We start from the raw sequence: 12,487 nt of genomic DNA on the forward strand, positions 1-12,487 counted from the left end.
AAAATTTAAAATTTTGTTTCAAATTTTGTTGAACTTATTTTGGTTGTTCAACTTGTTTAAGATGGTTTAACTTTGTTAATTTAACCTTAATAGACTTATATGAGCTTACTTTTAAATCTGTTTATAGTTCATTTGTATCAAAAGAGAACTAATGAATTGACATATAATATATACTATATAATGTTAAAATTGATATAAAAGACACAATTAAGTTTTTAACCTATACCATCTCTAATTATTTTATTAACAAAAATATTTCTATGTAAATAAAAAACAAATTTGTGTCGATTAAATCTCATTTTTAATGCAGAGATGAAGACAAAAGGCAGGAAAAGCAGAAATAAGCCATTTCACCTGCAGTTTTACTAACATTTAACCTTTGAAATTTGATAGTAATTTCTAAAAGATTTTTTTTTTTTTTTTTTTTTTTTTACTTTGATGAATGTTTTATTTTTCCAAAAATGTTATACAAAATGGTATGGCTTTAAAACTTAATAATATGTTGGGGGGGGGTGGGGGTGGGGGTGGGGGGTTAAAATTTAACTTTATTCATTACTGAGTTACAAGCCAATCCCTTTTGATGCAAACAGACTTTAAATTTGTTTAACTTCAGTTAAGTTGATTTAACTTGTAATGTTAGAGGAGGTGTTTCCTTTCAGTTGTAGAAAAGTGCCACACATTTCACAATATGTTTTAAAGTTAATAGTCACTCATTCAAATATGTGTTTAATTTAATCATCACTGATTCAAGTATGTATCAAATTTAATAGTCACTAAATCAAGTATGTTTCAGATTTAATAGTCTCTGATTCAATGTCAGATATGTATGGTACTATAACATTTAATAGTTATTCAAGTATATTTGAAATTGTTAAAATCATTGATTTAACATTTCACTTTGTTGATTTTTTAACAAATATTCCACTGTGTTTCTGTGATAAGAAAATATCAATTGTCATTGGTTATATATATAAAGTCCTATAAAGAAAAAGTAATCAAGAAAGGTTGCAGCATACATGTAGGTTTCCTTTCTTAGGTTGTTAAGTTTATGACACCCCGGCACAAAGTAATCAAGAAAGGTTGCAGCATACATGTAGGTTTCCTTTCTTAGGTTGTTAAGTTTATGACACCCCGGCACAAAGTAATCAAGAAAGGTTGCAGCATACATGTAGGTTTCCTTTCTTAGGTTGTTAAGTTTATGACACCCCGGCACAAAGTAATCAAGAAAGGTTGCAGCATACATGTAGGTTTCCTTTGTGAGGATATGAACTTTTTACTACAATCATTTGAAAACTCTCAGGTTGTTAAGTTTATGATGTGAAGCATCAAGAGTCACTCCAGAGCGAATACATGTTATTATTCTGGGTCTGCCCTGCCCAACACTAAACAGATGTGTACCACTGACCTGAGCTAAACTTTATATCCACTTTAACCCTTATATTGCTAACACACCATAGACTGGCATACAATATAAGGGATGAACATTATTTGAAATTACAATTTTATTATCTTTAAGGTTTCAGTGATATATCATACAGTTTTCAGTTTTATTTTATGAAGTGAAAATGTCAAAAATATGTGGTCACAATGAAGATAAAGTTAGATGCATGAGTGGCTAGAAATCCCAACCCAGCAGATCCAATTCTTTGTCTTGATAGGGTTCCAATACTTATGGTGTAAAAACCGGCTTGATTCCTGCATGTATAACTGAATGCCATATCAAGTAGTGTGTTGCCTGTATAATGAGGTTTCATGAGAGTTGCTTCCCTTTTCAGACCCCTTCAAATAAAGTGTGGTAACATTTTAAACTCTTAAGTGACAAATTTGTTATTTGTTTTTGGTAGAATGATAATATAAGGCATTATTCTTTGAGGTAAAAGTTAAACATTAGTTTTTTGGTTTAAAAAGGTGTGTGTACAGGGAAGATGGGTTTCAAGGGTAAAATTCCCCCCCCCCCCCCCCTTCCGACTTCACTCCCCCTGTACAAGTTCATGCACAAAAATGTAATTTGTTTCCTCTCTAAGACTATATGTCACAGTTACCAAATGTTTGATCTCAGATCATGATTAATAAATGAATGTGCTGTAGTTAAACAAAATCAACTTTTTAACTTTAATTTTCTGCACACGTCTGTTAATTTCTATATTGGCTAATGTTTGTATGCTCGACTACATAAAAACAATAGTTGAAAGAAGTAGGAAATGGTTTATTTAACGACGCACTCAACACATTTTATGTATAGTTATATGGCATCGGACATATGGTTATGGACCACACAGATATTGAGGGAGGAAACCCGCTGTCGCCACTTCATGGGCTACTCTTTTCAATTAGCAGCAAGGGATCTTTTATATGCACCACTGGTTGTCCTAATAAATGAAAATCTGCTCAGTCATGCAATCAGAATGTATTTCAATTGTTATCTAGTTGACAAGTAAACATTTAAAAAGCAGAATCTCGATTTTGAGACATTGAAAACATTGCTGGTGTACTTGAATAAAGCAAATCACTTACATGGGCAAGTGAAAATATTGGTGGACAAGTATATTTATTTATATACTTGTTTGGAAGACTAGTGAAGAATGCTGCTTATTTCTTATCACTGAACAGCACTCTTGACAGTTGAAGGGTTAACATGTCACCTGCAGTACCTTTTGTTTGGTTGATATTTTCAGTGTGTTAGGACAAACATTAGTACATGTCACTGTGACCTGTCTCCATAGACCTACACACAGTGTGTGCTGCTGAATTTGATGAGACAAAAATCAAAAACATTATACGGCCTGCATTAAAGCTTTTAAAGCTCATCTGTGTATTATCATTATCTACGTTTATGTGAACAAACATTAAAACAACTGAAAAAATAAAGCATTAACTCGATGTTCAATGTCTTGTTTAAAGAATCTATCTCAAGTTTTTTGTCATTGTACGATGTTTCCGACAAATAAAATCATTTGACTACTAAATATAGTTTCTTGTTCAGAATATTAGTATCTCTATAATCAAATGTTTTTATGGTCGTCCTAATGTTTGTAAGTCGCAGTAATTTTGTATATACAAAAATACATGTCTTAGGAACTAAAATAATACTCTACCTACATTGTAGCACAAACACTAGTGTAATCAGAAACACATTTAATATATAGCCACTGATGTTTTAAAGGGGCAGACCCTAGTTTCAACCCGTGTTACTTCACAGATACATGTGTGTTTTTAAAAATATGAGAAATGCATTTTGTGATATTAAAAACACAAGGATGACCAAACACACTTCGAATGTACGGAAATTGATAATCTAAACAATAAAATCTAAGTAAAGTATGATTTCAGTTATCAAAAAATGCTATAATAGTACAAAATAGTGTCTTGGTGTTTAAAGCAAAAAATTTTATTTAATGTATAATATTAGTCATTAAAATGTCAGTTAGTTGACCACATCTTAACGAGGACAGAAAACAGGACAATTGTTTTAACAGCTGACGAGTGTTGATGAAATCTAGAAACAGGTGTCAGCTTTTAAAATAAAGAAATGGGTTTCTTACACATAAACACACAAAATCTATTTCTTTTCAAAGTGGGATATTATAACATTAAACCATTAATCCAATCACTCATTCATGCATTCATTAGATAAATCTCGTTCCAGCCAGTGCACCATGACATCAAAGGCTGTGGTATGTGCTATCCTGTCTGTGGGATGGTGCATATAAAAGATCCCTTGCTACTAATGGAAAAATGTAGCGGGTTTCCTTTCTAAGACTATATGTCAAAATTACCAAATGTTTGACATCCAATAGCCGATGATTAATAAATCAATGTGCTCTAGTGGTGTCGTTAAACAAAACAAACTTTTGTTTGATTAGCTAAAAGTATTTGTAAGGATCATTGCCAATTTCAGATATTTTACAACAAGGAATTCTCATAGGAATAATTAGGTGGGTTTTTGTACTAATTTTAATTAATGGGTAAAACTGTCTTCTGACTATGTAGGCTGTAGTATTTAGAGGGCAATGATTGGCCTTATCACTTTGTGATACATGTAAAACTCTACATCTTTCACTCGGCTAGTCATTTTGACATGTTTATGAAAGAGATATTGAGATATTTGCTCTTTGTATAAAAATATCAAGTTGACCTTTATTGAAATGCATCTGCTTTCAATTTTGGGAAAGTTCAAACCTGTAAACAACTTCCATCAGTCCACACTTTGCAGTGCACAGGCCACGGGGAATACAGAGTGCATTCTGCACATGAAAACAACACATCAAGTGTGCACTGTCTATTTTAATTGGACAAGTAATAGAAATAAGTTTCATAAAAAGACACTTTCTTTTTGCCACAATAACTTGTTACATCTTTTTGTTCCAAGGAGAAAGAGGCAAAAAAATCCACAATTTATGTATAAATCCAAGATTTTCAATTGTAGCCAAGTATGTTAATGACCTTGAATGCTGACTGACTGTAATATCTTATGCTAATAAACCTCTTCAAAATTAATGAACGTTTTAACACCCCAGTACAAAAATACATCAACTATTGGATGTGGGTGGGACGTAGCCCAGTGGTAAAGCGCTCGCTTGATGCACAGTCAGTCTGGGATCCATCCCCGTCGGTGGGCCCATTGGGCTATTTCTCATTTCAACCAGTGCACCATGACTGGGATATCAACGGCTGTGGTATGTGCTATCCTGTCTGTGGGATGGTGCATATAAAAGAACCCTTACTGTTAATTGAAAAGAGTAGCCCATAAAGTGGCGACAGCGGGTTTCTTCTCTCAATATCTGTGTGGTCCTTAACCATATGTCTGATGCCATATAACCGTAAATAAAATGTGTTGAGTGTGTCATTAAATAAAACATTTCGTACAACCACTGGATGTAGGCTACTTCAGATGCAAGAACCCATTGTGGAAGGCAAAAGAAAATACTCTTACAGCATATTTAATATTTGAAGAAATTTTAATTATACTGACATCCAACAGAAACTTTACAAGGCTTGAAATTGTATTATAGAAAACAACAAACGGTACGGTGGGATATGAAAGTATCCTGAAGTTCAACATCTAAACATCACAATGCACTTCATGACACATGCAGTGTTTGTAAGGTGGTTTTTAAATTGGATTTTTTTTCGATTAACAACAATATTTATCAAATTATTCAAATTTTATGTACCGGTATATAAAGTTTCTTCAGTTTGTTTTGTTTAACATCACCACTAGAGCACATTGATTTATTAATCATCGGCTATTGGATGTCAAACATTTGGTAATTTTAACATATAGTCTTAGACAAGAAATTGTTACATTTTTTCCATTAGTAGCATGGGGTCTTTTATATGCACCATCCCACAGCCAGGATAGCACACACCATGGCCTTTGATATACCAGTCGTGGTGCTCTAGCTGGAATGAGAAATAGCTGAATGGGTAAAGTTTCTTTTCTACATTAGTACATATTATTGTGGCCCTGCACCATAAATGCTCTAAGAACATATTTTACTTGTAGCCCTACATTGTAAATCTCTATGATCCCGACTTTGTATTACTGTTTCTGTTGTAGGGTAAAGGAGAGCAGAAAACATACTGGTTGGCAGGTCGTCATGGTGATGCAACCACGCTTCGCATGTGTCAGCTAATCAAGTCAGAACATTTCCGCAGAAAAAATACACCCCGACTTGGGTAGGCAGTTTATCAGTAGTTAACTCTTATGAAACTTGGAAGGCAGGACAGTGGTAAAGAACTTACTTTACTTTTAAAAGTTTTATTTCTTTAATGACACCACCAGAGCACATTGATTAATTAAACATGAGCTATTGGAAGTCAAACATTTGGTAATTCTAACATGTAGTCATCAGAGAAAACCTGCTACATTTTTCCATATGAAGCAAGGGATCTTTGATATGTACTTTTCAACACATATCATGGCCTTTGACCAGTTGTGGTACACTGGTTGGAACGAGAAAAAACCCAGTTAGATGAATGGATCCTTAGATGTGGTTTGATCCTGTGACACCAGCACCTCAAGCGAGCACTCAACCAACTGAGCTAACTCCCACCCCTTTACTTTATGTATGATCAATCTATAATCCATCCCTGATGGTGGGCTCATTGGACTATTCCTCATTACAGCCAGTTCTCAACAACTGGTGTAACAACGACTGTTGTATGTACTATCTTGTCTGTGGAATGGTGCATATAAAAGATACCTTGCTGCTAATAAAAAAAAGCATAGTCCATGTAGTAGCAGAAGTGGGTTTTCCTCTTATTATCTGTATAACCATAATAAAGATCTGTGGAGTTAGATAAAACATTTCTTTCTTTTGAAACTTCTATTCAAGACATGCTGAGTACATTACATGTATAATGATAACTAGAAGCTGAATGTTAATGTTTGCTCTGCCAATTTATTTACTAATTGCAGCTATTGTCTTTATTTATTGTCTACCATAAAAAGTCTATGACCCCAGTGTTCTTTATGATGTGTGCTTACAAACTTTCATTTTGTATTTTGTACCTTGAGAAATTATAGCTACATTTGTATGTGAATGAATGAATGTGAATGAATGAATGAATGAATGTTTAATCACACCCCAGCTTAAAAATCCTCAAAGATATAAAATGTGACATTACCATATGAAATATTGATTAACAATTCATTGGCTATGTTACAAAATAATAAAAAAAAACCCAGGAAAAATATACAATTAAAAGGTATATCTTGCAGTAAAGTGTATTCTGTCAAAATGTAAATGTTTTAAAACAAGATTTCAATTTTTGATTCTTCAATGTTAGTTCATGGTGAGCTTAACTAAACTGTTCTACATGTTGATATATATCAGATAGGTTGGATTTCAACAGCAAAAATATCTTATGCACAGTTTTACATATATTATTTGGATTACGTGTAATATTTTATATTTTTCACCTCAAGATCAATAAACATTTAATTTTATTTATTCAGCTCTTTTGACAGCCAGTTTGATCTTCACAGTCTGCACCGGTCGGCAAGTACGACAAGTTTTTCATCAAGCTTCGACGTCAGTGACGACGACAGTGACCTTGACAATGAAGCAATGGCCGTCCTGAATGCAGAGCTTGAAGCTTGGGACTTGGAATGTGAAAATATAAACCCCTCGGGTATCTGCTTCCACTATTTCTATCAACATCGTTGTTGCCAAAACGTTTATATTAGTGCTCAACTCTAGCAATTTAGAAAATGTCCTCAGCAAACAAATATGCAGAGGGTGCGGGGTGTAAATTGAATATAGTCCACAGCAAAACAAAAAAAGTGTCACAGAGAATTAAAACCTTTGCGTTGGTCTCCATGGCATCACCGACTAGCGTGGGTAATTGCAGGGGTTGACTGCTATGAACATCTTACTGTTGACAATACATATCCAATATATGTTCAATATTTTATAGAGTCTGAGACTTTAACATCATGGCAACGCCATAAAAATTAACATGCTTGTGATGTCATTAGATTCGAGTCTAGACTTTACTTTTGTGAGCATGGGCAACTTAATGAGGTATTTTGTCATAAACAGATTGAATGTTGTACAGTAGTCTCATATTGTGTTTAATGAAACATTAATATATTTTTTTTAATAGATCAAATTCTGGAGGACCTGTGTTTCATTGACAAGGACGTGGTCCCAAGTAACTGTTCGTGTGGAGACAGTAACTGTCAGAGACCAGGGTCAGGCGGGAGGAGGTCGGGACTGTGTACTCTACCCGAGGACGGCGAGGTGTTCTATGCCACCAAGAACAGTTAGCTGTTGGCCTTGTGGTCATTACACACTCATACAAATGGCAAACAAAAGTGTATTCACTTGAGTGAAAATAGGAAAAGAATATTTGATGTGCTTTAGTGCAAGATTCCAGTAACCCACAATTTTAGTATATTTGACCTTTTGATACCAATGTTCTGTCCATACAGACTACCTATTGGAAGCATTCAACCTGGCAAGCCAAGCTGTATCAATACAGACTACCTCTTGGTAGCATCCAACCCGGCAAGCCAAGCTGTATCAATACAGACTACCTCTTGGTAGCATCCAACCCGGCAAGCCAAGCTGTATCAATACAGACTACCTCTTGGTAGCATCCAACCTGTATCAATACAGACTACCTCTTGGTAGCATCCAACCCGGCAAGCCAAGCTGTATCAATACAGACTACCTCTTGGTAGCATCCAACCCGGCAAGCCAAGCTGTATCAATACAGACTACCTATTGGTAGCATCCAACCCGGCAAGTCATGCTGTCAATACAGAATGACATGACAAAGGATATAATAAAGGTTTTGCAGCCACATTGTTACTGTTACGGATAGTGATAGGTCACCATTTTGAGGGTAGTTGGTGACGTCACAGTAGTTTGCTTCTTACTCTTTATGATTAAAAGGCCTGCTATACATAATACATTTTGTGGCCAATCTGTAAGTAAAAAATAATAAATAATTAATAAATCTGAGAATGTCACCATCTTATTAAGTCGCTAATTGTGTTAATCTGCGAATCTAACTAAACGATTAGTAGTGTTACTGAATCAAAATGAGACAAATTTACAAAGCCCATTTTTGTTAAACGCAGATGTTTAAGCATTGTAAATGTATGTAATTACTCACATGTAAGACATAAACAGGTGTTTAAGCATTGTAAATGTATGTAATTACTCACGTGTAAGACAAACGGGTGTTTAAGCATTGTAAATGTATGTAATTACTCACGTGTAAGACATAAACAGGTGTTTAAGCATTGTAAATGTATGTAATTACTCACATGTAAGACAAACAAATGTTTAAGCATTGTAAATGTATGTAATTACTCACGTGTAAGACATAAACAGGTGTTTAAGCATTGTAAATGTATGCTTGCTCGATGCATGGTCGGCGTGGGATCGATCCCTGTTGGTGGGCCCATTGGGCTATTTTTCTTTCCAGCCAGTGCAATCTAATTAAAATTAGCTCCACTATTACATGTGGATCTAACAGCAGCCAGTTGGAGCTCATGTCCACCAATCAAAACCTTACTTGCAGAATCATGCCAGTGATTTGAAAATAATTTTAAAATATTCCGAATTATCCTGAGGGTATACGATGTTTCATGTGAATTACGAATGCCTTAGTTAGACCAGTAGAACTAATTTTAATCAGATTGCTAACAACACTGCGTAGTCTCCAATGTCCAGGTAACATTTCGTCTGTAAATAATAATTTAAATATTAACCAGTCACACTTCGCCTTTTATAACGTTATTTGGGAGCATACAAATTCTAAAAATATCGGGCGAGTCTATTTTAGTGGCCGCAGTACAGCGAACCATACCAATACATACGCGATGGGTTATCAGTCTTCAATTTTACATTAAAAATTATTTATTTATTTATAAAAAAAAAACCCAACTAAATCAGTCTTCAGTTTTACATTACAAATTATTTATTTTATAAAATAAAACATGTTTTAAGGCATTCGTAATTCACATGAAACATGTCGTATACCCTCAGGATAATTCAAAATATTTTCAAATTATTTGTAAATCACTGGCATGATTCTGCAAGAAAGGTTTTGATTGGTGGACATGAGCTACAATTGGCTGCTGTTAGATCCACATGTAATAGTGGAGCTAATTTTAATTAGATTGCAGCCAGTGCACCATAACTGGTGTAACAAAGGCCGTGGTATGTACTATCCTGTCTGTGGGATGGTGCATATAAAAGATCCCTTGCTGCTTATCGAAAAGAGTAGCCCATGAAGTGGCGACAGCAGGTTTCCTCTGTCAATATCTGTGTGGTCCTTAATTATATGTCTGACACCATATAACCGTAAATAAAATGTGTTGAGTGTGTCGTTAAATAAAACATTTCCTTCCTTCGTAACAGTAATTGTGTGATTATGAAACCTCTATATTGACTAGTGTATGACAACAGTTTTGGTAATTTTAGAAACATTATGAGACAATTCGTCCACATGAGTCAAACATTTCAACCATTGACAAACTTTACAGTAACAACTCTATAGGCTCAAATCTGTATATTTATGAGTACCATGAACATATTATCGTTATAGTGATAGAAAGATTCATCATATTCTTACAGTAGATGTTTTTTTTTATGCTGAAGTGTCTTTACATATCTGTTCACCAATTTATTTTATAGATATTAAACATACCTCATGACAATGTGTTGACTTGTATTTTAATCATCATACTGGGACATTATGACCAGGGCTCATGCTTATAAAACTATTAGAGTCCAGACTCAATCTCTAATGATGTCACACGTATACAATTTGTTGTCATGACGTTACTGTCTCAGGCTCTATTAGTCTCGAGTCTAGACTCTAAAAATTTTATAAGCGCCAGGCCAGGTGTTAAAAGAACTGGCCACCATTTCTAATTGGTGCCTAGAAAGAATAGTCTTGATCACATTTGGACATTAACCTTTCAAAACTAAAATTATGATCATTACTAGCAGTGTATCTATTTGATATAATCCTATTTTAATCAATCTTTTTTCATTCTTAGGTCCACTTTCCATTAATGTGATTCCGAGTGATTTATCATGTTTTTTCCATATCTTCTTTTTCACAAGCATATTACCATACAAAATTTGGCATCAAAGTGTACTTTTAAGCCATTAGTAAATACTAAACAGTGTGACATCACCGCACTGAAAAACTCAAACGTTTTAAGCACACCAAATACCCACGCACAGAATCTTGTATATGGAAAAGGCCATTTAATGGAAAGTGGGCCTAATGTTTATTTCGTTCACAATTCCCTCATATCTCTCTCTTTTTTTAGTATAAAGTCAATCATATATTCTCGTTCATTACATAGTGGCAACTTCAGCTGGTTATCTCACCCTATCCACAACAGTACTGGTACCAGTACTGATGGAAAGTGAGATCTCCCAATTTCAGTTTAATTATTGCTGTAGTAGCAAATTAATTTATGAAATCTATTAAATAAAAACAACAGTGCATCCTGATTAGTTATTTTTATTCAAATATAACATGATACACATGTATGAATACATGTTTCAGTATGATAATGACATGAATAATAAAGTTTCGAGTGACACTGATACTCATGTACATGTCTGTCTGTTAAAGTACAAACCCTGGTCTCAGAAATATGTTGAATTTCTCTTTCACATAAAAATCATTTAGGTAGTACTAGACCAAATAACCTCTGGCTGGGTCAAAGTTCGAGGTGCACCGAACTTTTGATAGAGAAGTGAACACCACAAGTCCTGTGATTGGTTATAAATGTGAGTGTGTTGGTTGTAAAAAATAATAGTTTCATCTGGGTAAAAAAAATATGCAATTTTATTTCATCTAGTACCAATGTGTCAAGTAGCCTGGTGCTTGAAACATGTATGGGGTACCTGTAAAAAAAAGTACTCGAATTTTGTGCGGAACTAGGGTAGTCATAGACGCTACCCGTCATCTCAGAAACGAGCAGCTTGACCCCCAATTTTTTCCGATTCACTTTAAGTGTGTAAGTGTGAGAGGTGGTAGTATTTATATCTGTGGCGTTTATGTCAGTTGATACGTTGCAGGTAGGAGTTTTAGCCACACATGTTACTATTGTCGTCTATGGGATTTGATTTGGTAGTATACACCCTTTAAAAAGCACACACTGTCCATTGTGTTTTCAGGATCCTAAATCTGTTTCCTACTTGATGCCAAACACTTTGGAGGCAAGTTTTTCTAAATTCCAAATACAATAATGAATAAACGTAGGGATCTTAAGATAAGTTTTTCAACTACATTTTATATATATATATATATATATATATATATATATATATATATTATACTGACGTCCAAAAGAAACTTCACAAGGCTTGAAACTGTATTATAGAAAAGAAACAAATGTTTGTAAAGTGGTTTCTACATTGGTTCGTTTCTATTAACAACAATATTTTATAAATTATTCAAATTTTATGTATGTAAAGATTTTTTTTGGATGTCAGTATATTTAATATTATATAAAGATATGAGATTTTAAAAATCTTTTGTAGACCCATACAGCTGCTATGAATGCTTACTAGTAGTGCTTTGTTAAAATCATAGTAAAAGTGTAGTCCTAAGACATTTAACAATTTACCCAAACCTTTAACTTCAGACCACTCTTTAACTATAATTTTTAACGAAGCATTAGTTACTTGTATGCAGTGCCAGACATTAGTTCATTGGTGGGGGGGGGGGGGACGTGTCATCAGCAAGTAAGTGATGCACTGAAAGGAAGTGAATTTTTTTGTTTTTTTTTCAATGCTGATGAATGGGATACACATTTGTTGGTGATTTTATGTAGATATATTGGACTGGAATCGATGTAAGCACTCGCCTTTTGGCTGTAGTCTGTGATACCAAATGGACAATACATAAACTGCAGAAATGTCTCTGCCTAGATAAAAATAATGTTTAAAAGTGATTTCTGCTCTGTTTTAGAAAACCTTATGCACATTTGCTTGCTTAC

General features: G+C 34.2%; 1 protein-coding gene across 1 annotated transcript in view; it reads left to right on the forward strand.

Annotated features, from left to right (window-relative positions):
- The window catches only part of LOC121380950 (soluble guanylate cyclase 88E-like), a 37,882-nt gene extending 30,107 nt beyond the window's left edge, over positions 1-7,775 (forward strand). The window contains exons 10-12 of the mRNA XM_041509995.1: positions 5,561-5,679; positions 6,962-7,137; positions 7,612-7,775. Coding sequence (XP_041365929.1) covers positions 5,561-5,679; positions 6,962-7,137; positions 7,612-7,775 — 459 coding nt within the window. The remainder of the gene's footprint in view (positions 1-5,560; positions 5,680-6,961; positions 7,138-7,611) is intronic.
- The last annotated feature ends 4,712 nt before the right edge of the window (positions 7,776-12,487 follow it).

The sequence above is a fragment of the Gigantopelta aegis genome, chromosome 9 (assembly GCF_016097555.1).
Source record: "Gigantopelta aegis isolate Gae_Host chromosome 9, Gae_host_genome, whole genome shotgun sequence".
NCBI classification, from domain to species: Eukaryota; Metazoa; Mollusca; class Gastropoda; order Neomphalida; family Peltospiridae; genus Gigantopelta; species Gigantopelta aegis.